The following is a 27,468-nucleotide window of genomic DNA, read 5'->3' on the forward strand; positions in this document are numbered from 1 at the left end:
CACAGTGACACTGTAGCCTTCACATCACAGTAACACTGTAGCCTTCACCATCACAGTGACACTGTAGCCTTCACCATCACAGTGACACTGTAGCCTTCACCATCACAGTGACACTGTAGCCTTCACCATCACAGTGACACTGTAGCCTTCACCATCACAGTGACACTGTAGCCTTCACAATCACAGTGACACTGTAGCCTTCACCATCACAGTGACACTGTAGCCTTCACCATCACAGTGACACTGTAGCCTTCACCATCACAGTGACACTGTAGCCTTCACCATCACAGTGACACTGTAGCCTTCACCATCACAGTGACACTGTAGCCTTCACCATCACAGTAACACGTGGCCTTCACCATCACAGTGACACTGTAGCCTTCACCATCACAGTGACACTGTAGCCTTCACCATCACAGTGACACTGTAGCCTTCACCATCACAGTGACACTGTAGCGTTCACCATCACAGTGACATTGTAGCCTTCACCATCACAGTGACACTGTAGCCTTCACCATCACAGTGACACTGTAGCCTTCACAATCACAGTGACACTGTAGCCTCCACCTTCAAAGTGACACTGTAGCCTTCACCATCACAGTGACACTGTAGCCTTCTCCATCACAGTGACACTGTAGCCTTCACCATCACAGTGACACTGTAGCCTTCACCATCACAGTGACACTGTAGCCTTCACCATCACAGTGACACTGTAGCCTTCACCATCACAGTGACACTGTAGCCTTCACCATCACAGTGACACTGTAGCCTTCACCATCACAGTGACACTGTAGCCTTCACCATCACAGTGACACTGTAGCCTTCACCATCACAGTGACACTGTAGCCTTCACCATCACAGTGACACTGTAGCCTTCACCATCACAGTGACACTGTAGCCTTCACCATCACAGTGACACTGTAGCCTTCACCATCACAGTGACACTGTAGCCTTCACCATCACAGTGACACTGTAGCCTTCAAAATCACAGTGACACTGTAGCCTTCACCATCACAGTGACACTGTAGCCTTCACCATCACAGTGACACTGTAGCCTTCGCCATCATAGTGACACTGTAGCCTTCACCCTCACAGTGACACTGCAGCCTTCGCCATCACAGTGACACTGTAGCCTTCACCATCACAGTGACACTGTAGCCTTCACCATCACAGTGACACTGTAGCCTTCACAATCACAGTGACACTGTAGCCTTCACCATCACAGTGACACTGTAGCCTTCACCATCACAGTAACACTGTAGCCTTCAAAATCACAGTGACACTGTAGCCTTCACCATCAAAGTGACACTGTAGCCTTCACCATCACAGTGACACTGTAGCCTTTACCATCACAGTGACACTGTAGCCTTCACAATCACAGTGACACTGTAGCCTTCACCATCACAGTGACACTGTAGCCTTCACCATCACAGCGACACTGTAGCCTTCACCATCACAGTGACACTGTAGCCTTCACAATCACGGTGACACTGTAGCCTTCAACATCACAGTGACACTGTAGCCTTCACCATCACAGTGACACTGTAGCCTTCACCATCACAGTGACACTGTAGCCTTCACCATCACAGTGACACTGTAGCCTTCACCATCACAGTGACACTGTAGCCTTCACCATCACAGTGACACTGTAGCCTTCACAATCACAGTGACACTGTAGCCTTCACCATCACAGTGACACTGTAGCCTTCACCATCACAGTGACACTGTAGCCTTCACCATCACAGTGACACTGTAGCCTTCATCACAGTGACACTGTAGCCTTCACCATCACAGTGACACTGTAGCCTTCACATCACAGTGACACTGTAGCCTTCACAATCACAGTGACACTGTAGCCTTCACATCACAGTGACACTGTAGCCTTCACAATCACAGTGACACTGTAGCTTTCACCATCACAGTGACACTGTAGCCTTCACTATCACAGTGACACTGTAGCCTTCACCGTCACAGTGACACTGTAGCCTTCACCATCACAGTGACACTGTAGCCTTCACCATCACAGTGACACTGTAGCCTTCACCATCACAGTGACACTGTAGCCTTCACAATCACAGTGACACTGTAGCCTTCACCATCACAGTGACACTGTAGCCTTCACAATCACAGTGACACTGTAGCCTTCACATCACAGTGACACTGTAGCCTTCACAATCACAGTGACACTGTAGCCTTCACAATTAGTGACACTGTAGCCTTCACAATCACAGTGACACTGTAGCCTTCACATCACAGTGACACTGTAGCCTTCACAATCACAGTGACAGTGTAGCCATTACAATCACCCTGATACTGTAGCCTTCACAATCGTAGTGACACTGTAGCCTTCACAGTCACAGTGACACTCTCTTATTGTATTATTCTCCGCACAACTAGGTGTAATATTAACCAATGATTGTATTATTCTCCCTACAACTAGGTATAATATTGACCAATGATTGTATTATTCTCCCTACAACTAGGTGTAATATTGACCAATGGAGAACAGTGGCAGAATGCCCGACGGTTCTTGCTACGTAACTTGAGGGACCTGGGTATGGGCAAGTCTTTCCTGGAAGCTACCATACAGGAGGAGGCACAGATGCTGGTCAATGATTTCCGAAGATATGATGGCAAGGCTGGTCATCTGCCCAGGTCTATTAACATTGCAGTTCTCAATGTTATCTGGCAACTTGTGGCAAGTAGGTCTAATGTTTTTTTTTATTTACATTCCTTTCTAAGGGAGGTGTTTTGTTGCTGGGGAAAGGCTCTTGATTTTAGGAAATGGAGTAATGCTCCTCTTTTTTTAGCACAAATAAATTTTACAGGCGAAGAGTTGCTATCCCACCCCAGCCCATTTCAAATTTCCCAGGATGCCACCCACACCAGTTGACCAACACCCAGGACCCTAGTTATGTGTGCAACACTTTCACCCGTATCAGGGATTGAACCGTAGACATTCAGTGTGTGCGCAGAACATGCTATCAACCGAGCTACATCACACCCATCCTGATTTTCTCCCATTTCTGCTTCCCAGGAGCTCTATGACCTTTAGGGTTTTATGCCAGTAAGTTTATTTAGGTGAGGGTACACATAAGTACAGTAACTTGACTCAAGAAATCGTAATGACACGATTGCAAACAAACCATACCCCCGGCCGGGATTGAACCCGCGGTCATAGAGTCTCAAAACTCCAGCCCGTCGCGTTAGCCACTAGACCAGCTAGCCACAATAAGATTCATCCAACTAGGTATATTTCTACACCATAGGAAAGTTAGCACAGGCACCTCTGTGACCACAAATGCAAGTTTTTACAGACGAATCTCCAGCTAGCGTGGCCGTGACGAACTCTAGCTCAAGTCCCTTCACTGCCGTCATGTAAAAACTTGCATTTGTGGTCACAGAGGTGCTTGTGCTAACTTTCCTATGGTGTAGAAATATACCTAGTTGGATGAATCTTATTGTGGCTAGCTGGTCTAGTGGCTAACGCGACGGGCTGGAGTTTTGAGACTCTATGACCGCGGGTTCAATCCCGGCCGGGGGTATGGTTTAAGTACAGTAACACAAACATCCCAAATGACGTAGCTGAAGTTTTGGCGGTAAAGATTGAAAATCAAAAACCTTGTCATTGTGGTAGTATACAAGCCTCCTGATGAAACTTCCCAGCAATTCCAAGAACAGCTTGCGAAAATTGACCACTGTCTGGAAAATCTCCCAACTCCTGCCCCAAACATCTTGCTACTGAGAGATTTCAACTTAAGACACCTAAAATGGAGGAGTGTAGCAAATAATGTTTTAGTACAGATCACCCCGGGAGGCAGCTCAGATGAAAATTCACACACACACGAACTATTTAATCTGTGCACTAAATTCACCTTAAACCAGCAAATATTATAGCCTACAAGACTAGAAAATATGCTGGACCTCATCTTCACTAACAACGACGATCTGATACGTAATATAACAATACACTCAGATCACAACATAATAGAGTTACAGACATGTTTGCTCAGGGCTCCTAACCAGCAAAATGTCATCAGACATGAGAGTGTCTTTACAAAAATCAACTTCAATAACAAAAACATATAATGGGATCAAGTCAACCATGTCCTAAAGAAACAAGCTGGGAAGATATTCTAAACAACAAGGATCCGAACCTTTGTCTTGAAAAAATAAACTGTGGTTCCTTAGATCTGCTTAAGGCACATTCCATTAAAAAAAAAAAAAAAGATGTAAACTAGAAAGAGAGAGACGCTCCCTCTACAGACAAAGGTGAAGAATCACAAAACTGTTGAAAGGGGCCAATATATTTGAAATACAAAGGGAGACACTGGTCAATGTAATAGCAAATTTCGAACTTAAGCTGAAGGAATCTTACAGGAGGCAAGAATCGCAGGAAGAACTAAAATTCATAAAGAAAATTGAAAAAAAAAATACTTCTTTTCATATGCCAAATCTAAGGGAAAAGCAGCATCCAGTATTGGGCCCCAGCTTAGGTGGGATGGGACATACAAAGATAACAGCCAAGAAATAAGTGAAATACTGAAGTCCCAATGTGACTCAGTGTTCAGCGAGCCACTGCCCAGACTAAGGGTCGACAATTCAAATGAATTCTTTATGAATGAGACCCAATATTTGATCATCTCAAAAATCTCTGATATTATCCTAACAGCACAAGACTATAAAAAGGCAATAAATGACATGCCAATGTACTCTGCCCCAGGTTCAGACTCATGGAACTCCGTGTTCATCAAGAACTGCCCCTGTCACATGCCTCCAGCATCCTATGGAGAGAGAGCATGAAGACAGGTGTCATCCCACGCTCACAGGAACAACAGACATAGATCCACTCTACATAGGTGGCAGTAAAGCAATTTCAAAGAACTACAGACCATAGGACTTACATCCCACATCATAAAAATCTATGAAAGGGTTCTAGGAAGCAAGATCGACAGCCACCTAGATACTCATCCTCTACACAACCCAGGGCAACATGGGTTTAGAGCAGAGGTCGCTCCTGCCTGTCCCAGCTACTGGACCACTATGACAATCTGCTGGATGCTGTAGAGGATAAACACAATGCAGATGTAGTATACACAGACTTTGCAAAAGCCTTCGACAAGTGTGACCATGGTGTAATAGCGCACAAAATGCGTGATAAAGGAATAACAGGAAAAATTGGTAGTTGGATCTATAGCTTCCTAACAAATAGAGCAAAACAGAGTAAAGTCCCAGGCAGCTACAGTGTATAGCTCTGTTCCACAAGGCACAGTACTCGCTCCCATTCTATTCCTCATCTTCATATCTGACATAGACAGAGATGTAAGCCGTGTCTTCCTTTGCAGATGTTACGACCTATGGACAATAAGGCCTGTTATCCTGGGTGTAACGGGGAGCAAGGAGCAGAACAAACACAGCTGTATGACTTTGAAATATATTTTCCTTCACCAAGAGCAATGTGAATATTTACAACTATGTACACTATATACAGTTGGAAATGTATGTGTACAACACAGTTTAGGCAAGGCCAAGACACAGCTTGGAGACAGACTGGACAACCGCGCTCAACCAGCTCTAGTATGGAAATGACAAGAACAGACAGGCGGGTGGTGCCCACAACACCTCTGCGATTGCCAGAACCATCTTCTCATTGGCTGAACCTGGGTACTGATCGAATGAAGGGGCCCCATCGTTCGATCCCTGGTACTGGTTCCCTGGTTGGGGAGATAGCCTTTCAATGAGGGTGTGTACATGCGCCGAATTAAGGTTACATGCTCTTTGCATGCCACAGCAGATGACACCTGAATTGTCATGACAGTGACCTCCAGCAAAGACACCACGAGACTCCAAGCGGACATCAACCAAATCTTCAAATAGGCCACACAAAACAATATGAAATTAGACGAGGAGAAATTTCAATTACTCAGATATGGAAAACTTGAGGAAATTAAAACTGTATCAGGGTATACAACAAATTCTAACCATACAATAGAGCGAAAAAGTAATGTAAAGGACCTGGGAGTGATAATGTCAGAGGACCTCACTTTCAAAAACCACAATAATGTATCTATTGCGTCCCCTAGAAAATGATAGGATGGACAATGAGAACCTTCGAAACCAGGGACGCCAAGCCCATGATGATTCTCTTCAAATTGCTTGTTCTCTCTAGGGTGGAATACTTCAAGGCTGGAGACATTGCTGACCTGGAGAGTGTACAAAGAACTTTACCGGCACACATAAGTACGATAAGGCACCTAAAGTCCCTTGATTTGTATTCCCTGGAATGCAGGCAAGAGAGATACATGATATTATACAGTTGGAAAATCCTAGAGGGATTAGTACCAAACTTGCACACGAAAATCACTCCTTATGAAAGCAAAAGACTCTGCAGGAGATGCAACATTTACCCCAATGAAAAGCAGGGGGAGAAAACACAGTAAGTGCCAGCGGCCCAAGATTGTTCAACTGCCTCTCTGCATACATAGGGAGGATTAACAGTAGGCACCTGGCTGTCTTCAAGAAGGCAGTACTTGATCAACCGTGCTGTGGTACATACGTCAGTTTGCGTGCAGCCGGCATTTGGCATTTGGCCCACATTTCAACACTCTCTTTAGCCCCTTTGGCCAGGGCATACAAACACTATTATCACAAACGGAGTCTGCCTCTATCTTCATCACCACATTACTCCAGGCTCTCTTTCTGGCTCTGATCACATACTCATCAACCTTCGCATCTCATCAAACCCATTCTTATCCTTACCAGACAAATTCCTTCATACTTGTGGCAAACTGGGACACTTTTAAACAACACCTATACAACACCAACCTCTCTGACAATTATAACAACAAACACATTTGAGACATCGACACACAGATAGCACATATACAAGCCTGTCACAAAGGCTGCTGAAAATGCAGTCCCTAAAAAAAATAGTGTCTGATATTCTTTCCACCCGTCTAAAAGGACAAAACGCCTCTTCCTCTGCTACCATCACCGCTTTGCCTCCACTCTACACAGAAATACACACGTCATGAGTGATCTCATTATTTTCAGAAACATCATCCGCATCATCCCATGCCATACACTGGCAATCCCTCATACACACTGTTGAGACACGCCGCATACGGGACCCCAGGAAATTCTGGAATTCTTCCAGCATGTAACACGTAGCAACATAAACTTTACAGAGCCAACACAGGCTGCGCATGAAAACAAAGACATCTGGGAAAACATTTTCCACCCACACCCTCCAAACCCAGCCGCACTCCAACATGCACAAGATATTGAACCCTGGGTCACCACACAGACACAACGCCACTGCTGATGCTATCATCCATCTCACCTCTCTCAAATCCACCCACCTCAACACACCTTTCTTTGAACCTCTTGTAAAGTCCCTAATCTCAAGTCTTCCCCCAAAAGCGCCTGGTGCTCCTGGGGGAAAGACGGCACCTTCTGGACTCCGTTATTTCTGCCCTTACAAATCAATAATGTTTGCCATGCTTCTGACTATTCAAATCTGCTTCTGCAACTCTTATCCTCAAACCTCACAAAGACTCAACTGGCCCGAGGAACTGTAGACCTTTCGCTCTGCAAGAAACCTTCAGAAAAACCTTTGAAGAACTAATTAACAAAAGACAGGATTCACCTCGAGACAGAACATCTTACTGACCGACAGTTTAGCTTCCACCAACACTGCTCGACACAAGCAGCCCTCAACATCATTCTCAACTACATTTATGTCAAGTAAAAGGACACAAGTGCAACTAATGTGACATTTATTGTGGCAACGTTTCGCTCTCCAGGAGCTTTATCAAGCTTTATCGAGCTTGATAAAGCTCCTGGAGAGCGAAACGTTGCCACAATAAATGTCACATTAGTTGCACTTGTGTCCTTTTACTTTACATATTGTCGGTAATTCTACCAACTTTATTACATTTATGTCAATATGACTCAAGGATGTTCGACAGTCCTGGTTGCTAAAGACGTAGAGAAAACATTGAACAGTGTCTGGCATGCAGGGCTCAAGTACACGTTATGTAACCTTTTTGACCTTCTGAATGTCAGAAATGTTACTATGCAACTTCCTCGATGACCGTTCAATGTGAATTAAGTTTAAAAACTATCTCTCCGGGCTCAGTACTCGGGAGTACGTCAAGGCTCAGTACTCAGGAGTACGTCAAGGCTCAGTACTCGGGAGTACGTCAAGGCTCAGTACTCGGGAGTACGTCAAGGCTCAGTACTCGGGAGTACGTCAAGGCTCAGTACTCGGGAGTACGTCAAGGCTCAGTACTCGGGAGTACGTCAAGGCTCAGTACTCGGGAGTACGTCAAGGCTCAGTACTCGGGAGTACGTCAAGGCTCAGTACTCAGGAGTACGTCAAGGCTCAGTACTCGGGAGTACGTCAAGGCTCAGTACTCGGGAGTACGTCAAGGCTCAGTACTCGGGAGTACGTCAAGGCTCAGTACTCGGGAGTACGTCAAGGCTCAGTACTCAGGAGTACGTCAAGGTTCAGTACTCGGGAGTACGTCAAGGCTCAGTACTCGGGAGTACGTCAAGGCTCAGTACTCGGGAGTACGTCAAGGCTCAGTACTCGGGAGTACGTCAAGGCTCAGTACTCGGGAGTACGTCAAGGCTCAGTACTCGGGAGTACGTCAAGGCTCAGTACTCGGGAGTACGTCAAGGCTCAGTACTCGGGAGTACGTCAAGGCTCAGTACTCGGGAGTACGTCAAGGCTCAGTACTCGGGAGTACGTCAAGGCTCAGTACTCGGGAGTACGTCAAGGCTCAGTACTCAGGAGTACGTCAAGGCTCAGTACTCGGGAGTACGTCAAGGCTCAGTACTCGGGAGTACGTCAAGGCTCAGTACTCGGGAGTACGTCAAGGCTCAGTACTCGGGAGTACGTCAAGGCTCAGTACTCGGGAGTACGTCAAGGCTCAGTACTCAGGAGTACGTCAAGGCTCAGTACTCGGGAGTACGTCAAGGCTCAGTACTCGGGAGTACGTCAAGGCTCAGTACTCGGGAGTACGTCAAGGCTCAGTACTCGGGAGTACGTCAAGGCTCAGTACTCAGGAGTACGTCAAGGCTCAGTACTCGGGAGTACGTCAAGGCTCAGTACTCGGGAGTACGTCAAGGCTCAGTACTCGGGAGTACGTCAAGGCTCAGTACTCGGGAGTACGTCAAGGCTCAGTACTCGGGAGTACGTCAAGGCTCAGTACTCGGGAGTACGTCAAGGCTCAGTACTCGGGAGTACGTCAAGGCTCAGTACTCGGGAGTACGTCAAGGTTCAGTACTCGGGAGTACGTCAAGGCTCAGTACTCGGGAGTACGTCAAGGCTCAGTACTCGGGAGTACGTCAAGGCTCAGTACTCGGGAGTACGTCAAGGCTCAGTACTCGGGAGTACGTCAAGGCTCAGTACTCGGGAGTACGTCAAGGCTCAGTACTCGGGAGTACGTCAAGGCTCAGTACTCGGGAGTACGTCAAGGCTCAGTACTCGGGAGTACGTCAAGGCTCAGTACTCGGGAGTACGTCAAGGCTCAGTACTCGGGAGTACGTCAAGGTTCAGTACTCGGGAGTACGTCAAGGCTCAGTACTCGGGAGTACGTCAAGGCTCAGTACTCGGGAGTACGTCAAGGCTCAGTACTCGGGAGTACGTCAAGGCTCAGTACTGGGGAGTACGTCAAGGCTCAGTACTCGGGAGTACGTCAAGGCTCAACACACACAACACAACACAACACACACAACACAACACAACACAACACAACACAACACAACACAACACAACACACACAACACAACACAACACACACAACACAACACAACACAACACAACACAACACAACACAACACAACACACACAACACAACACAACACAACACAACACAACACAACACAACACACACAACACAACACAACACAACACAACACAACACAACACAACACACACAACACAACACAACACACACAACACAACACAACACAACACAACACAACACAACACACAACACACACAACACAACACAACACACACAACACAACACAACACAACACAACACAACACAACACAACACGCTCAACACAACACAACACAACACAACACAACACAACACAGCACAACAAACACAACACAACACAACACAACACAACACAACACAACAAACACAACACAACACAACACAACACAACACAACACAACAAACACAACACAACACAACACAACAAACACAACACAACACAACAAACACAACACAACACAACACAACACAACACAACACAACACAACAAACACAACACAACACAACACAACACAACACAACACAACACAACACAGCACACACAACACAACACAACACAACACAACACAACACAACACAACAAACACAACACAACACAACACAACACAACACAACACAACACAACACAACACACACAACACAACACAACACAACACAACACAACACAACAAACACAACACAGCACACACAACACAACACAACACAACACAACACAACACAACACAACACAACAAACACAACACAGCACACACAACACAACACAACACAACACAACACAACACACACAACACAACACAACACACACAACACAACACAACACACACAACACACACAACACAACACAACACAACACAACACAACACAACACAACAAACAACACACACAACACAACACAACACAACACAACAACACACACAACACAACACAACACAACACAACACAACACACACAACACAACACAACACAACACAACACAACACAACACACACAACACAACACAACACAACACAACACAACACAACACACACAACACAACACACACAACACAACACAACACAACACACACAACACAACACAACACAACACAACACAACACAACACAACACACACAACACAACACAACACAACACAACACACACAACACAACACAACACAACACACACAACACAACACAACACACACAACACAACACAACACAACACAACACAACACAACACACACAACACAACACAACACAACACAACACAACACAACACACACAACACAACACAACACAACACAACACAACACAACACAACACACACAACACAACACAACACACACAACACAACACAACACAACAAACAACACAACACAACACAACACAACACAACACAACACAACACACACAACACAACACAACACAACACAACACACACAACACAACACAACACAACACAACACACACAACACAACAAACAACACACACAACACAACACAACACAACACAACACAACACAACACACACAACACAACACAACACAACACAACACAACACAACACAACACAACACACACAACACAACACAACACACACAACACAACACAACACAACACAACACACACAACACAACACAACACAACAAACAACACAACACAACACAACACAACACACACAACACAACACAACACAACACACACAACACAACACAACACAACACACACAACACAACAAACAACACACACAACACAACACAACACAACACAACACAACACACACAACACAACACAACACAACACAACACACACAACACAACACAACACAACACAACACAACACAACACACACAACACAACACAACACAACACACACAACACAACACAACACAACACAACACAACACACACAACACAACACAACACACACAACACAACACAACACAACAAACAACACAAAACAACACAACACAACACAACACAACACAACACACACAACACAACACAACACAACACAACACACACAACACAACACAACACAACACACACAACACAACACAACACACACAACACAACACAACACACACAACACAACACAACTCAACACAACACAACACAACACACACAACACAACACAACACACACAACACAACACAACACAACAAACAACACAACACAACACACACAACACAACACAACAAACAACACAACACAACACAACACAACACAACACAACACAACACACACAACACAACACAACACAATACAACACACACAACACAACAAAACACAACACACACAACACAACACAACACAACACAACACACACAACACAACACAACACAACACACACAACACAACACAACACACACAACACAACACAACACAACACAACACAACACAACACAACACAACACACACAACACACACAACACAACACAACACAACACAACACAACACAACACAACACAACACACACAACACACACAACACAACACAACACAACACAACACAACACAACACACACAACACAACACAACACAACACAACACAACACAACACAACACAACACACACAACACAACACAACACAACACAACACAACACAACACAACACAACACACACAACACACACAACACAACACAACACAACACAACACAACACAACACAACACACACAACACAACACAACACAACACAACACAACACAACACAACACAACACACACAACACAACACAACACACACAACACAACACAACACAACACAACACAACACAACACAACACAACACAACACAACACAACACAACACAACACAACACAACACACACAACACACACAACACAACACAACACAACACAACACAACACAACACAACACAACACAACACACACAACACAACACAACACACACAACACAACACAACACAACACAACACAACACAACACAACACAACACAACACAACACAACACACACAACACAACACAACACAACACACACAACACAACACACACAACACAACACACACAACACAACACACACAACACAACACAACACAACACAACACAACACAACACAACACAACACAACACAACACAACACAACACAACACACACAACACAACACAACACAACACAACACAACACAACACAACACACACAACACAACACAACACAACACAACACAACACAACACAACACAACACACACAACACACACAACACAACACAACACAACACAACACAACACAACACAACACACACAACACAACACAACACAACACAACACAACACAACACAACACAACACACACAACACAACACAACACAACACAACACAACACAACACAACACAACACAACACAACACAACACAACACACACAACACACACAACACAACACAACACAACACAACACAACACAACACAACACAACACAACACAACACAACACAACACAACACAACACAACACAACACACACAACACACACAACACAACACAACACAACACAACACAACACAACACAACACAACACAACACAACACAACACAACACAACACGGAGAACAAGGCTGCCACAGTTGCTACGTGCCTATATAACTGTTGCTATTTAACTTCTCTTTATGTTCGACACGGCGCCAGATATTTTTGGTACGTTTTAGTAATACTGTGTAAATATTTAAATTTTTTCCTCAGAAGCCTCTGAGTTATAATTTTATGAACAACAACATGATGCCTAGGTTCAAAAAACAGTAGACAACTTTCTAACATTTTAGAAATTAGAAACGCAACTGTTCTTGGAATTTATAATTATACAGAAGCATTTTTTAACAGTAATAAATGCCATTGTTGAAAACTTAATAATATTTGCCAGAGACAATTCTAGTGTTATTTTAGGAAGCGAAGGAGGAGTCCAGCATCTCTTAAAATAGAAAAATTGCGCCAGTGTTCTTCCCCAGTCTACCCTCAACTACCACATTATTTATAAGACTTAGCCAGAAATATTTTTGTCATATTTGACCAACAGTCTGAAGCTCCTAAACGAATATAAAGAATTTTAAACATTTATTTATTTTATTTATTTATTTATTTATTTATTTTTTATTTGGACATGATACATAGTTGTACAAAGAAATATAGTGACTGGGAGCACATGCCAAAAGTCCCTTGTATGCAGAGCATTATGGGCAGCTTAAAATTAACTTAAGATTAACTGATGTTTTAGGAAGATTTAAGTTAAATGTACTTGTTCGTAATTATTATTTTATAAGGTTTATCTACTGATGCTAAAAATTTGGTACATTTTGGTACTGTTACAAATAAATTTTGGCAGTTCTAGTCGACAGAATTAGTGCCTGGGAGATCCTGCGGCGTATTGACACTAACGGAAATAAACCCAAAATAATATATTTCTTCCCAAAATGACGCCCACAACTACCTGTCGAACTCAGAACCACCACTACAAGAACACCCACTACAAGAACACCCACTACAAGAACACTCACTACAAGAACACCCACTACAAGAACACCCACTACAAGAACACCCACTACAAGAACACTCACTCCAAGAACACCCACTACAAGAACACCCACTACAAGAACACCCACTACAAGAACACCCACTACAAGAACACCCACTACAAGAACACTCACTCCAAGAACACCCACTACAAGAACACCCACTACAAGAACACCCACTACAAGAACACTCACTCCAAGAACACCCACTACAAGAACACTCACTCCAAGAACACCCACTACAAGAACACCCACTACAAGAACACCCACTACAAGAACACCCACTACAAGAACACCCACTACAAGAACACTCACTCCAAGAACACCCACTACAAGAACACCCACTACAAGAACATCCACTACAAGAACACCCACTACAAGAACACCCACTACAAGAACACCCACTACAAGAACACCCACTACAAGAACATCCACTACAAGAACACCCACTACAAGAACACCCACTACAAGAACACCCACTACAAGAACACCCACTACAAGAACACCCACTACAAGAACACCCACTACAAGAACACCCACTACAAGAACACCCACTACAAGAACACCCACTACAAGAACACCCACTACAAGAACACCCACTACAAGAACACCCACTACAAGAACACCCACTACAAGAACACCCACTACAAGAACACCCACTACAAGAACACCCACTACAAGAACACCCACTACAAGAACACCCACTACAAGAACACCCACTACAAGAACACCCACTACAAGAACACCCACTACAAGAACACCCACTACAAGAACACCCACTACAAGAACACCCACTACAAGAACACCCACTACAAGAACACCCACTACAAGAACACCCACTACAAGAACACCCACTACAAGAACACCCACTACAAGAACACCCACTACAAGAACACCCACTACAAGAACACCCACTACAAGAACACCTACTACAAGAACACCCACTACAAGAACACCCACTCCAAGAACACCCACTACAAGAACACCCACTACAAGAACACCCACTACAAGAACACCCACTACAAGAACACCCACTACAAGAACACCCACTACAAGAACACCCACTACAAGAACACCCACTACAAGAACACCCACTACAAGAACACCCACTACAAGAACACCCACTACAAGAACACCCACTACAAGAACACCCACTACAAGAACACCCACTACAAGAACACCCACTACAAGAACACCCACTACAAGAACACTCACTACAAGAACACCCACTCCAAGAACACCCACTACAAGAACAACCACTACAAGAACACCCACTACAAGAACACCCACTACAAGAACACCCACTACAAGAACACCCACTACAAGAACACCCACTACAAGAACACCCACTACAAGAACACCCACTACAAGAACACCCACTACAAGAACACCCACTACAAGAACACCCACTACAAGAACACCCACTACAAGAACACTCACTACAAGAACACCCACTCCAAGAACACCCACTACAAGAACAACCACTACAAGAACACCCACTACAAGAACACCCACTACAAGAACACCCACTACAAGAACACCCACTACAAGAACACCCACTACAAGAACACTCACTACAAGAACACCCACTCCAAGAACACCCACTACAAGAACAACCACTACAAGAACACCCACTACAAGAACACCCACTACAAGAACACCCACTACAAGAACACCCACTACAAGAACACCCACTACAAGAACACCCACTACAAGAACACCCACTACAAGAACACCCACTACAAGAACACCCACTACAAGAACACCCACTCCAAGAACACCCACTCCAAGAACACCCACTACAAGAACACCCACTACAAGAACACCCACTACAAGAACACCCACTACAAGAACACCCACTCCAAGAACACCCACTACAAGAACACCCACCACAAGAACACCCACTACAAGAACACCCACTACAAGAACACCCACTACAAGAACACCCACCACAAGAACACCCACTACAAGAACACCCACTACAAGAACACCCACTAAAAGAACACCCACCACAAGAACACCCACCACAAGAACACCCACTACAAGAACACCCACTACAAGAACACCCACTACAAGAACACCCACCACAAGAACACCCACTCCAAGAACACCCACTCCAAGAACACCCACTACAAGAACACCCACTACAAGAACACCCACTACAAGAACACTCACTACAAGAACACCCACTCCAAGAACACCCACTACAAGAACAACCACTACAAGAACACCCACTACAAGAACACCCACTACAAGAACACCCACTACAAGAACACCCACTACAAGAACACCCACTACAAGAACACTCACTACAAGAACACCCACTCCAAGAACACCCACTACAAGAACAACCACTACAAGAACACCCACTACAAGAACACCCACTACAAGAACACCCACTACAAGAACACCCACTACAAGAACACCCACTACAAGAACACCCACTACAAGAACACCCACTACAAGAACACCCACTACAAGAACACCCACTCCAAGAACACCCACTCCAAGAACACCCACTACAAGAACACCCACTACAAGAACACCCACTACAAGAACACCCACTACAAGAACACCCACTCCAAGAACACCCACTACAAGAACACCCACCACAAGAACACCCACTACAAGAACACCCACTACAAGAACACCCACTACAAGAACACCCACCACAAGAACACCCACTACAAGAACACCCACTACAAGAACACCCACTACAAGAACACCCACCACAAGAACACCCACCACAAGAACACCCACTACAAGAACACGAAACACTACTGTCCTTGGAGTTAACTTTGACTCAAATCTCAGACTCCACACCCACATAATAACAAGAGAGCTATGGCTAGTGAAGCTCACTAGCTCTGGCTAGTGAAGCTCACTAGCTCTGGCTAGTGAAGCTTCACTAGCTCTGGCTAGTGAAGCTCACTAGCTCTGGCTAGTGAAGCTCACTAGCTCTGGCTAGTGAAGCTCACTAGCTCTGGCTAGTGAAGCTCACTTGCTCTGGCTAGTGAAGCTCACTAGTTATGGCTAGTGAACCCTTGGGCGACTATACAAGCTCAAAGGTTAATATCCATGCACTAAATTACAACTTTACAAGGCCATTATAAGCCACTTATCATATGTACGCCTCTCGCTCTTTCACTAGCTCCTAAGACTAATGTCCTGAAAGTACAGCGAATTCAGAACCGTGCACTGTGTTGGGTGTTGGACATGGTGTGGAGTGAACCACGGTACGGGTGGGGCTCGAACTCACAGCAAGTGACTGGTAAAACTCCAGGCCTGTGTGTAAGCCACTGGTCCAGCTGGCTACAATAAAAGTCATCTAGCTTGGTATATTTATACACCATAGAGAGTTAGCATGGGTCAGTGGACCATGTTAGGCAGTTCCAAGTCACATCCCCTTAAGAAGGAAGGAGCACTTCAGCAGGCCTACTGGCCTAAGCTAATCAGATCCAACTCGCACCCACTCATGTATCTGGTCATTATTTTACACTTTTCATTATCCAGCCTTTTTACATCATTGAATAAGTAATTATTTCTTGTACAAATTGTTATTTTGAGCATAAGGAAAATTAATATTGTAGAGTTACTTATGCTGGAGAGTACACTAAGTCATTATGGTTATCCAACGTAATTCACACGTTAACTATGTATGATAATTGTATATATGTATACCTGTACCTAAATAAACTAAACAGTCGTGTCTCATGCTTGGCCATTGTAAACAAATATTGATTATTAAACAAATATGGTTATTTAAATGGTACCTAACCTAACCTATCCCTAATTAACCAAACCTAATCAATTTTAGATTATATCTCCTAAATCAAAAATTTGCACAGTAAATAGTTATTCATACTTATTCATACTTATGCATAGGTTGAACACATTGTAAAATGTATAATAATGCCAGAGTTCTAGTTGTCAGTAAGTATAGTTCTGGTGGGTTAGTACTTAGTCATGATTATAATAATAATAATATAGTTCTGGGATGTAAGGACACTTACCCATTACCACGAAATTTTTTTCTGTTTGTGGACCACAAATTTTCTTACCTAGAAGACCCACAGATGATTGATATGGACAGAGAAATGGACACTGATTCTCACTTAGTCTCTGACTATAATATCTTTTAAAGAATTGGATCTGTAAGCCAGTAGAAGGTCTCGGTCAGATGACGAAAGCTCAAACTACAGGTCATCAGAAGAGCAAGACTTGCATCAGGAAACACCTGCCATGTTTCCTGACAAACCTTACTTACCCTTACAATCAGTTGTCAACACTATAACATATATAAAATGGTGACACAAACACATCTCATAAACCTACATGTTAAGCAACGGTGGACTAGTACTTATAAGTTAAATAATGTAGAACTTAACCATACAGATTGGGAAAAGGACTTGGGGGTTATGGTAAGCAGCAACCTTAAACCAAGACAGCAATGCCTAAGTGTACGTAATAAGGCAAATAAATTACTGGGATTTATATCAAGAAGTGTAAGCAACAGAAGTCCAGAGGTCATACTGCAGCTTTATACATCATTAGTAAGGCCTCACCTAGATTATGCAGCTCAATTCTGGTCTCCATATTACAGAATGGACATAAATTCGTTAGAAACCATTCTGCGTAGAATGACTAAGTTAATACATAGCATTAGAAATCTTCCTTATGAAGAAAGATTGAAGACTCTTAAGTTACATTCACTTGTTAGACAAAGAATGAGGGGAGACCTGATCGAAGTGTATAAGTGGAAGATAGGTATTAATAAAGGGGATATTAACAAGGTCTTGAGGATGTCTCTCCAAGAGAGAACCCGCAGTAATGGATTTAAATTAGATAAGTTTAGATTTAGAAAGGACATAGGAAAGTATTGGTTTGGAAATAGGGTAGTTGATGAGTGGAACAGTCTACCTAGTTGGGTTATTGAGGCTAGGACTTTGGGTAGTTTCAAATTTAGGTTGGATAAATACATGAGTGGGAGGGGTTGGATTTGAGTGGGACTTGCACATCAGAGCTTATTTCTTGGGTAGCATTGAAAATTGGGTTGGGCAAATGTTTGTTAGTGGGATGAATTGTAAAGGACCTGCCTAGTATGGGCCAGCAGACCTCCTGCAGCGTTCCTCCTTTCTTATGTTCTTATGTTCTTATGTTCTTATGTTCTTATGTTCTTATGTTCTTATGGACTGGAAGATAATTCTTTTTTGAAAACTTTCCTTTGGAGTTTTCAAGAGGATCCTCATTGTAGATGAATGGTTCAAACAACCGACACGTTGTTAAATTAGACACATGCACATGTGTCTAATTTAACAAGGATCCTCATTACAAGAAAGTCATTTTTGATGATGGAAATGAATTAAGCTCATTGTATTTTGCTGTCACTCAGACTCATTTTTGTTAATAATAATTATACTAATCTTTATTTCTACAAGTACATGATACAACTTATACAAGTACATGATACAACTTATACAAGTACATGATACAACTTATACAAGTACATAATACAACTTATACAAGTACATGATACAACTTATACAAGTACATGATACAACTTATACAGACCATAACTGACATCAGTGACATACTGTATAAAATAGCTCCTTGTTATGCAGAGCTGTATGACCCTTGTAGGTTTAGTGCTTCAGTTTTCATTATAATAATGTTATGATGATAATTTCGGGAAAATTAGGTTAATTTTGTCCCCAGGATGCGACCCACACCACTCAACTAACACCCAGGTATGTATTTTACTGCTAGGTAAACATAGACAGCGTGTGTCTTAAAGAAACATGTCCTAACGTTTCCTCCCGTATCGGGAATCAACCCCCGGACCTCAGTGTGTGAGCTGAGTATGCTACCAGCCCACCTATGGGACATGAATTTAAGTTCTTTTCTGCAGAATTGAATTATGTATAATTAGTACTATATCTTCAATTCAATGGTCTATAACAATTGGCTCAACTCCTAAGTATCATTTTATTGTTAAGTAATGATGGCAGCAGATATTCTGGGTCGCACATCCTCAAGTCCTTGTAATAATTAAATTCAAGTTTATTTCAACATGATAAATTGCATATACAGGAATGGTAGACACTTACATGCTTGCAGAAAGCCAATGGTTATGCAGAACATTTCGGGCAACAAACATTACAACATTTTTTTAGGGATATTCAGTATATACAAATAATATTGAAGAATTAGTGATGTATTTATCTCCTAGAGACCTGGTAGGTCATCTCCTAGTGACCTGGTAGGTCACTGGTATCATTGCAGCCTCTTCTCACTTAGCAACATACTCGTTTACCGACGACTCAGACTTACGACGGACTCTTCCACCAGTATTCATACCTAAATAATATAGGTTAAAGCTGATTTCCTCTATTCTGCTTATTACAATATACAGTACACTATAAACATTTAAAAATATAGCAGAAATGCTATAAATGGTGCAAAGGTGATATTAAAACAATATCAAAGATGGTTGACACAAACCCACTTCCATTATAGTATGCTCCTCACTTACCGACGAATTTGTTTACCAATGAGGTCTTAGGAACGGAACTTTGTCGTTAAGTGAGGAGAGGCTGTATACTTAAAAATACAGCAAAAAATATCTTGTTTGTAATAATGTTCTCTATTTTCCTGGTGTTTTTAAGTGGTAACTCAAATTTTAATTGTACAGATTTACTTTATTTCTAATGTTATGTTATTTGTTTCTTTAGGTCGTCGCTATGAGTTGGATGACAAGGAAATCAATTCTTTCATTGCGCTTCTAAAATTCTTACAAGAAGATGCTGTTAGTGTTGTTCTTCCAGTCTTCTATCCTATACTAAATTATCTCCCAAGATTTCTCACAAGAAAACTCCTTAAGCTTGATTTAGTAGGAGAGATTAAACAGAGTATCTTGAGATTCATGGGGGTAAGTCTGGATAGGATGGTATTTTATACACACAACACTTAATTTATAAAATCTGGTTAAAAGAACAGATGTTATGACAATAGATATTGTTATGAAGTCACATGTGTAGAACAAGCTTTCATCAGCTATGTTTTGTTCAGGGAAGACCGAAATTTAACTTCTTAAAAATAAAAAAACTTTTTCTGCATATTGTCTATATATAAATAAATTGTTTGTTTTAGTTAACAATACAATATTACAGTACACGTTATGACTCATAAATGTTAGTAATTTCAACTTGTAAAATGTTATTTGGTTCCAAAGTAACTCAGTATGAAGTGCAGATGTGTGGTAAACGGGAAGTTTGCAAGATGCAAAGTGTCTATGTGTCACACTTTGCAACTTCCTTTCCTTCGGAAAAGTTTTATATTAGTTCACTTAATTATTAGACTTTGTCTATATATATAAAGTTATGTGAAGTGTTGCTATCTATCTGAACTTCAACTTTATTGTGCATCATCTAATAACCAGAATAATAATTATTTTCTTCTAATATACATTATTTTACAGCACTTAAATTATGTATGTACATACAATATTGTTCACGTCAATCTCAACTTGTTAACAAGACTTAATTACATGGTTAAAACAGACAAGACAAGACTTAATTACATGGTTAAATCAGGCAAGACAAGACTTAATTACATGGTTAAAACAAGCAAGACAAGACTTAATTACATGGTTAAAACAAGCAAGACAAGACTTAATTACATAGTTAAAACAAGCAAGACTTAATTACATGGTTAAAACAGGCAATACTTAATTACATGGTTAAAACAGACAAGACAAGACTTAATTACATGGTTAAATCAGGCAAGACAAGACTTAATTACATGGTTAAAACAAGCAAGACAAGACTTAATTACATGGTTAAAACAGGCAAGACTTAATTACATGGTTAAAACAGGCAAGACTTAATTGCATGGTTAAAACAGGCAAGACTTAATTACATGGTTAAAACAGGCATGACTTAATTACATGGTTAAGACAGGCAAGACAAGACTTAATTACATGGTTAAAACAGGCAAGACAAGACTTAATTACATGGTTAAAACAGGCAATACTTAATTACATGGTTAAAACAGGCAAAACAAGACTTAATTACATGGTTAAAACAGGCAAGACAAGACTTAATTACATGGTTAAAACAGGCAAGAAAAGACTTAATTATATGGTCAAAACAGACAAGACAAGCCTTAATTATATGGTTAAAACAGACAAGACAAGACTTAATTACATGGTTAAAACTGGCAAAACAAGACTTAATTACATGGTTAAAACAGGCAAGGCAAGACTTAATTACATGGTTAAAACATGCATGACTTAATTACATGGCTAAAACAGGCAAGACAAGACTTAATTACATGGTTAAAACAGACAAGACAAGATTTAATTATATGGTTAAAACAGGCAAGACAAGACTTAATTACATGGTTAAAACAGGCAAGACAAGACTTAATTACATGGTTAAAACAGGCAAGACAAGACTTAATTACATGGTTAAAACAGGCTAGACAAGACTTAATTACATGTTTAAAACAGGCAAGACTTAATTACATGGTTAAAACAGGCAAGACAAGACTTAATTACATGGTTAAAACAGACAAAACAAGACTTAATTACATTGTTAAAACAGGCAAGACAAGACTTAAATACATGGTTAAAACAGACAAGACGAGACTTAATTACATGGTTAAAACAGGCAAGACAAGACTTAATTACATGGTTAAAACAGACAAAACAAGACTTAATTACATTGTTAAAACAGGCAAGATAAGACTTAATTACATGGTTAAAACAGACAAGACGAGACTTAATTACATGGTTAAAACAGGCAAGACAAGACTTAATTATATGGCTAAACAGGCAAGACAAGACTTAATTATATGGTTGAAACAGACAAGACAAGACTTAATTACATGGTTAAAACAGACAAGACAAGACTTAATTACATTGTTAAAACAGACAAGACAAGACTTAATTATATGGTTAAAACGGACAAGACAAGACTTAATTATATGGTTAAAACAGACAAGACGAGTATATTAGGTGCACAGTCGAGTATATTAGGTGCACAGTCGAGTATATTAAGTGCACAGTCGAGTATATTAGGTGCACAGTCGAGTATATTAGGTGCACAGTCGAGTATATTAGGTGCACAGTCGAGTATATTAGGTGCACAGTCGAGTGTATTAGGTGCACAGTCGAGTATATTAGGTGCATAGTCGAGTATATTAGGTGCACAGTCGAGTATATTAGGTGCACAGTCGAGTATATTAGGTGCACAGTCGAGTATATTAGGTGCACAGTCGAATATATTAGTGATTTTTGAGTTGTTGTTTTTTATCCTGTAGAGATTATATATTTTTTTTTTTTTGGGGGGTGGGAACTGAAGTCATTACAAATACAAATTATTTCATTGGAAAAGTTACACTGTGTAATTTACATTTTATAATGTGTTGTTAAGAACAAATAAAGTCACTAACATACCTGAAAATCCTGGACAGACTAATGTTTACACATTATTTAAAACTAAACATTGCTTATAAAGTGGTAAATTTTAATTATTCATTATTTTAACTTATTACTAAAGTGAGGTAGTCAAAGAATTTGTAAGTAATAATATTTAAAGTAGTGAGTTAACAAAACAAATAACAGTGTTATAATTACTACAATGTTACCAAGGTACAATTTTAAGAATGTTTAATGTTTTAAATTGATGAAGAGGTCGTAATTTTTGTGGATTTTGTGAGTCGTATCAAACTGTGAATTATTTAACATAATGTTGGAATAGTTAATGTTGGGAGATGATTTAACATAATGTTGGAATAATGTTGGGAGATGATTTAACATAATGTTGGAAGAATGTTGGGAGATGATTTAACATAATGTTGGAAGAATGTTGGGAGATGATTTAACATAATGTTGGAAGAATGTTGGGAGATGATTTAACATAATGTTGGAAGAATGTTGGGAGATGATTTAACACAATGTTGGAATAATGTTGGGAGATGATTTAACATAATGTTGGAATAATGTTGGGAGATGATTTAACATAATGTTGGAATAGTGTTGGGAGATGATTTAACATAATGTTGGAAGAATGTTGGGAGATGATTTAACATAATGTTGGAAGAATGTTGGGAGATGATTTAACATAATGTTGGAAGAATGTTGGGAGATGATTTAACATAATGTTGGAAGAATGTTGGGAGATGATTTAACATAATGTTGGAATAATTAATGCTGGGAGATGATTTAACATAATGTTGGAATAATTAATGCTGGGAGATGATTTAACATAATGTTGGAATAGTTAATGTTGGGAGACGAGATGATTTTGAAATTGATTTGTAGAGAGGAGACATTATGTTGGTTCAGTAGTGAACTCCAGATCTTAGGTCCTTTATGTACACTACATTTTTGTCAAGGCTGAGGCGGACCCAGGAGTGTGATGTGCCTTGTTATTCAGCCATAATTCAATTCTATTGATCAAGAGCCCCTGACTAGCATCAAGGAACCACCCTTGAGGGCTGTTACTGCCTTATGCTCACAATCCAATATAAGAACCACGGTTCATTACAATATAAGAACCACGGTTCATTACAATATAAGAACCACGGATCATTACAATATAAGAACCAGGGTTCATTACAATATAAGAACCACGGTTCATTACAATATAAGAACCACGGTTCATTACAATATAAGAACCACGGTTCATTACAATATAAGAACCAGGGTTCATTACAATATAAGAACCACGGTTCATTACAATATAAGAACCACGGTTCATTACAATATAAGAACTCATTGTCCTCTTCGCTTTCGGGCTGAGTGGACGCACTGCGCAGTAGCTCCCATTACACCTGGTTTCTGCGCAGTTTTCACTGTTCAGATATGGCGGAGTACACCGGCAGGAGGATTAACACAGTTTGCATTGAGCTGTTGAGGGGTTCTCTGAGCCCTGCTACGATGAACATCGTTCTACCTGCAATTATTAGGGATTTATATGGTATCCCTAACGAGGAACTGTATGGTGTGGCCCTTAATGGGATGAAACGAGTATTTGTGAAGTTCCTGAGGACTAGCTACTACAGCAGTGTGGTGGAGGAGTACCAGGAACGCCGAATGTGTCTCAACTCGACGATGGATGTGTGCATGCATGACGTATCTACTTACTACACGTGGGTACGGGTGAGGAATGTACCCTTCGAGGCAACTAAGTTTGGTATAGAGGAACTTTTTCGCAAGTATGGAGTCATTCATGAAGCCAGAGGTGGGGTATGGAGGGATGGACCATATGAGGGTCTCCCGGAAGGGTCATACAACATCAAGATGACCTTAAAGATGCCTATACCTTCGTATGTCATGTTGCCAGGCACCAGAAATCAGGTATATGTGTCGTATGTGGGGCAAAGGAGAACGTGTCGTCTTTGCGGCTCTTATGACCATATGGCGGCGCAATGTGCACGTAGAATTGCCACGGGGGTGTTAGCCCCGGTGGAGGACGTACAGCAAACGAGTGTGGTGGCGGCGGCGAAGACTGGGACTACTCTATGGAGTGAGGAGGTGGAGAAGGAGGGTGAACTGATGGGGACGTGTGTCACACTCCCGGTGGAGGAGGGAGATCCTACTCCAACGTCTGTGGTGGTAGAGGAAGTGGTGGAGTCGACACAGGAGGTGTCCTTGGAGTCAGTGCTCCAGGAATTCTTGGAGGAGGCCTTGGTAGGAGAGGACATGGATGGACGGACCAGTGAAAAGCAGCAATTGCAAGGGCAGAGTGAGAAGTCGGAAGTAGCAGGGAATACTGGAAAGGATACACTTGTAGTGGCAGAGATACACAGGGAGGATGTACCTGAGGAAGAGGTGGCTTTGGGAGGCAGCTCTAGGAAGAGGCCAGTGGGGTTGACTGAATTAGATGATGTTTTAACACCTGGGCAAAGACCAGGTAAGAAGGCATGGGCAGAGGTGGTCCGCAAATCCCCTACAGGGGGGGGAGTACAGGGAAAATCGGGGGAGAGACAAGGGGGGGTAGGGGGTCCTATTAAAAAGAGTAATAAGGAAAGTGTGAGCAGCTTGAAGGGAAGTGTGAGCAAGCCACAGCGGCACAGAGGTAAGCCGCCTCTCCTTGACCATTCAGGTGTGTAACGATAAATGCTAATGGCCTAAAAACTGAGGTAAAAAGGGTGTGGTTGGAGTGGTTCCTCAAAAGGTACGACGTTGATGTTTGTTTCCTACAGGAGCATAACTATAAGTCAGGTAGTGAGTTGAGATTGAGAGGATATAAGTTGTTTGTAAGCATGGCAACGCTTTTAAAGGGCGGAGTGGCTGTTTTAGTAAAGGAGACCAGTCCCTTGCGAGTCATGGGGTGGGAGGAGAGGGGTGGGGGGAGGGTTGTTCGGGTGGATGGGTGGTGGGGGGAGAGTAGGGTATGTTTTGTGGGAGTTTATATGCCTGCGATTGGTAACGTAAGGATAAAATCAGATTTTGTTCGTGACGTTTTGTTATATTATCTCAGGGGTTTACCTGCCATAGCGATAATTGGAGGTGATTGGAATTGTGTGATTAGGCATGTAGACGTAGTACCTAGGGGGGCGGGGTGCGTGTTGGGTGTCTTAAGGGATGCTTTGTGCGATGTCGGGGTGGTAGATGTGGTTGGCAGGGGGGGGGGGGTATCAGGTTGAGCATACCTATGTACAGGGGAGTTATGAGGCAAGGTTGGATAGGATTTATGTGAGGCAGGGGATAGGAGTGGAGAGAGTTAGAACAGTAGACGTGGGTTTATCAGACCACAGAGCAGTGTTGGCTGACCTTAGGGTGGATGGTATTCCGAGAATATATCAGAGCTATTGGAAATTAAATGTGAGGCTTTTACAGGAGGAGGATCAAGGTCGGTCTTTTCAGTCATGGTGGAAAGGCTTTTGGGAGGCTAGGGATGAGGAGGTGGATTTGCTAGATTGGTGGGAGTTGCAGGCAAAGGTGAAAATTGTAGAATTTTTTAGGAAGAGGGGCAGGGAACGGGCACGCTGGAGGTTTGGATTGCAGAATTATTTAGAGGGTCAGTTGAATGATTGTTATGCGGGGGGGGTAGGGAGGGAGTGGAAGGAGTTATGGGGGAACTTAGGAGTCGTTTAGTAGAGATGCATAATGAACGTTTTGATGCACTCAGGGTCAGGGCAGGATTGGAGGACGTACTAAAAGGTGATAAGCCAACC

The 27,468-nt window shown here is 42.1% G+C and overlaps 1 protein-coding gene across 2 annotated transcripts in view; it reads left to right on the forward strand.

The window, feature by feature from the left end:
• The window catches only part of LOC128705483 (cytochrome P450 2L1), a 309,064-nt gene that overhangs the window by 148,913 nt on the left and 132,683 nt on the right, over positions 1 to 27,468 (forward strand). For both annotated transcript variants that reach the window (XM_070104508.1, XM_070104507.1), the window contains exons 5-6: positions 2,484 to 2,702; positions 21,015 to 21,211. In XM_070104508.1, coding sequence (XP_069960609.1) covers positions 2,484 to 2,702; positions 21,015 to 21,211 — 416 coding nt within the window. The remainder of the gene's footprint in view (positions 1 to 2,483; positions 2,703 to 21,014; positions 21,212 to 27,468) is intronic.

Source organism: Cherax quadricarinatus, chromosome 92 (assembly GCF_038502225.1).
Source record: "Cherax quadricarinatus isolate ZL_2023a chromosome 92, ASM3850222v1, whole genome shotgun sequence".
Taxonomy (NCBI): Eukaryota; Metazoa; Arthropoda; class Malacostraca; order Decapoda; family Parastacidae; genus Cherax; species Cherax quadricarinatus.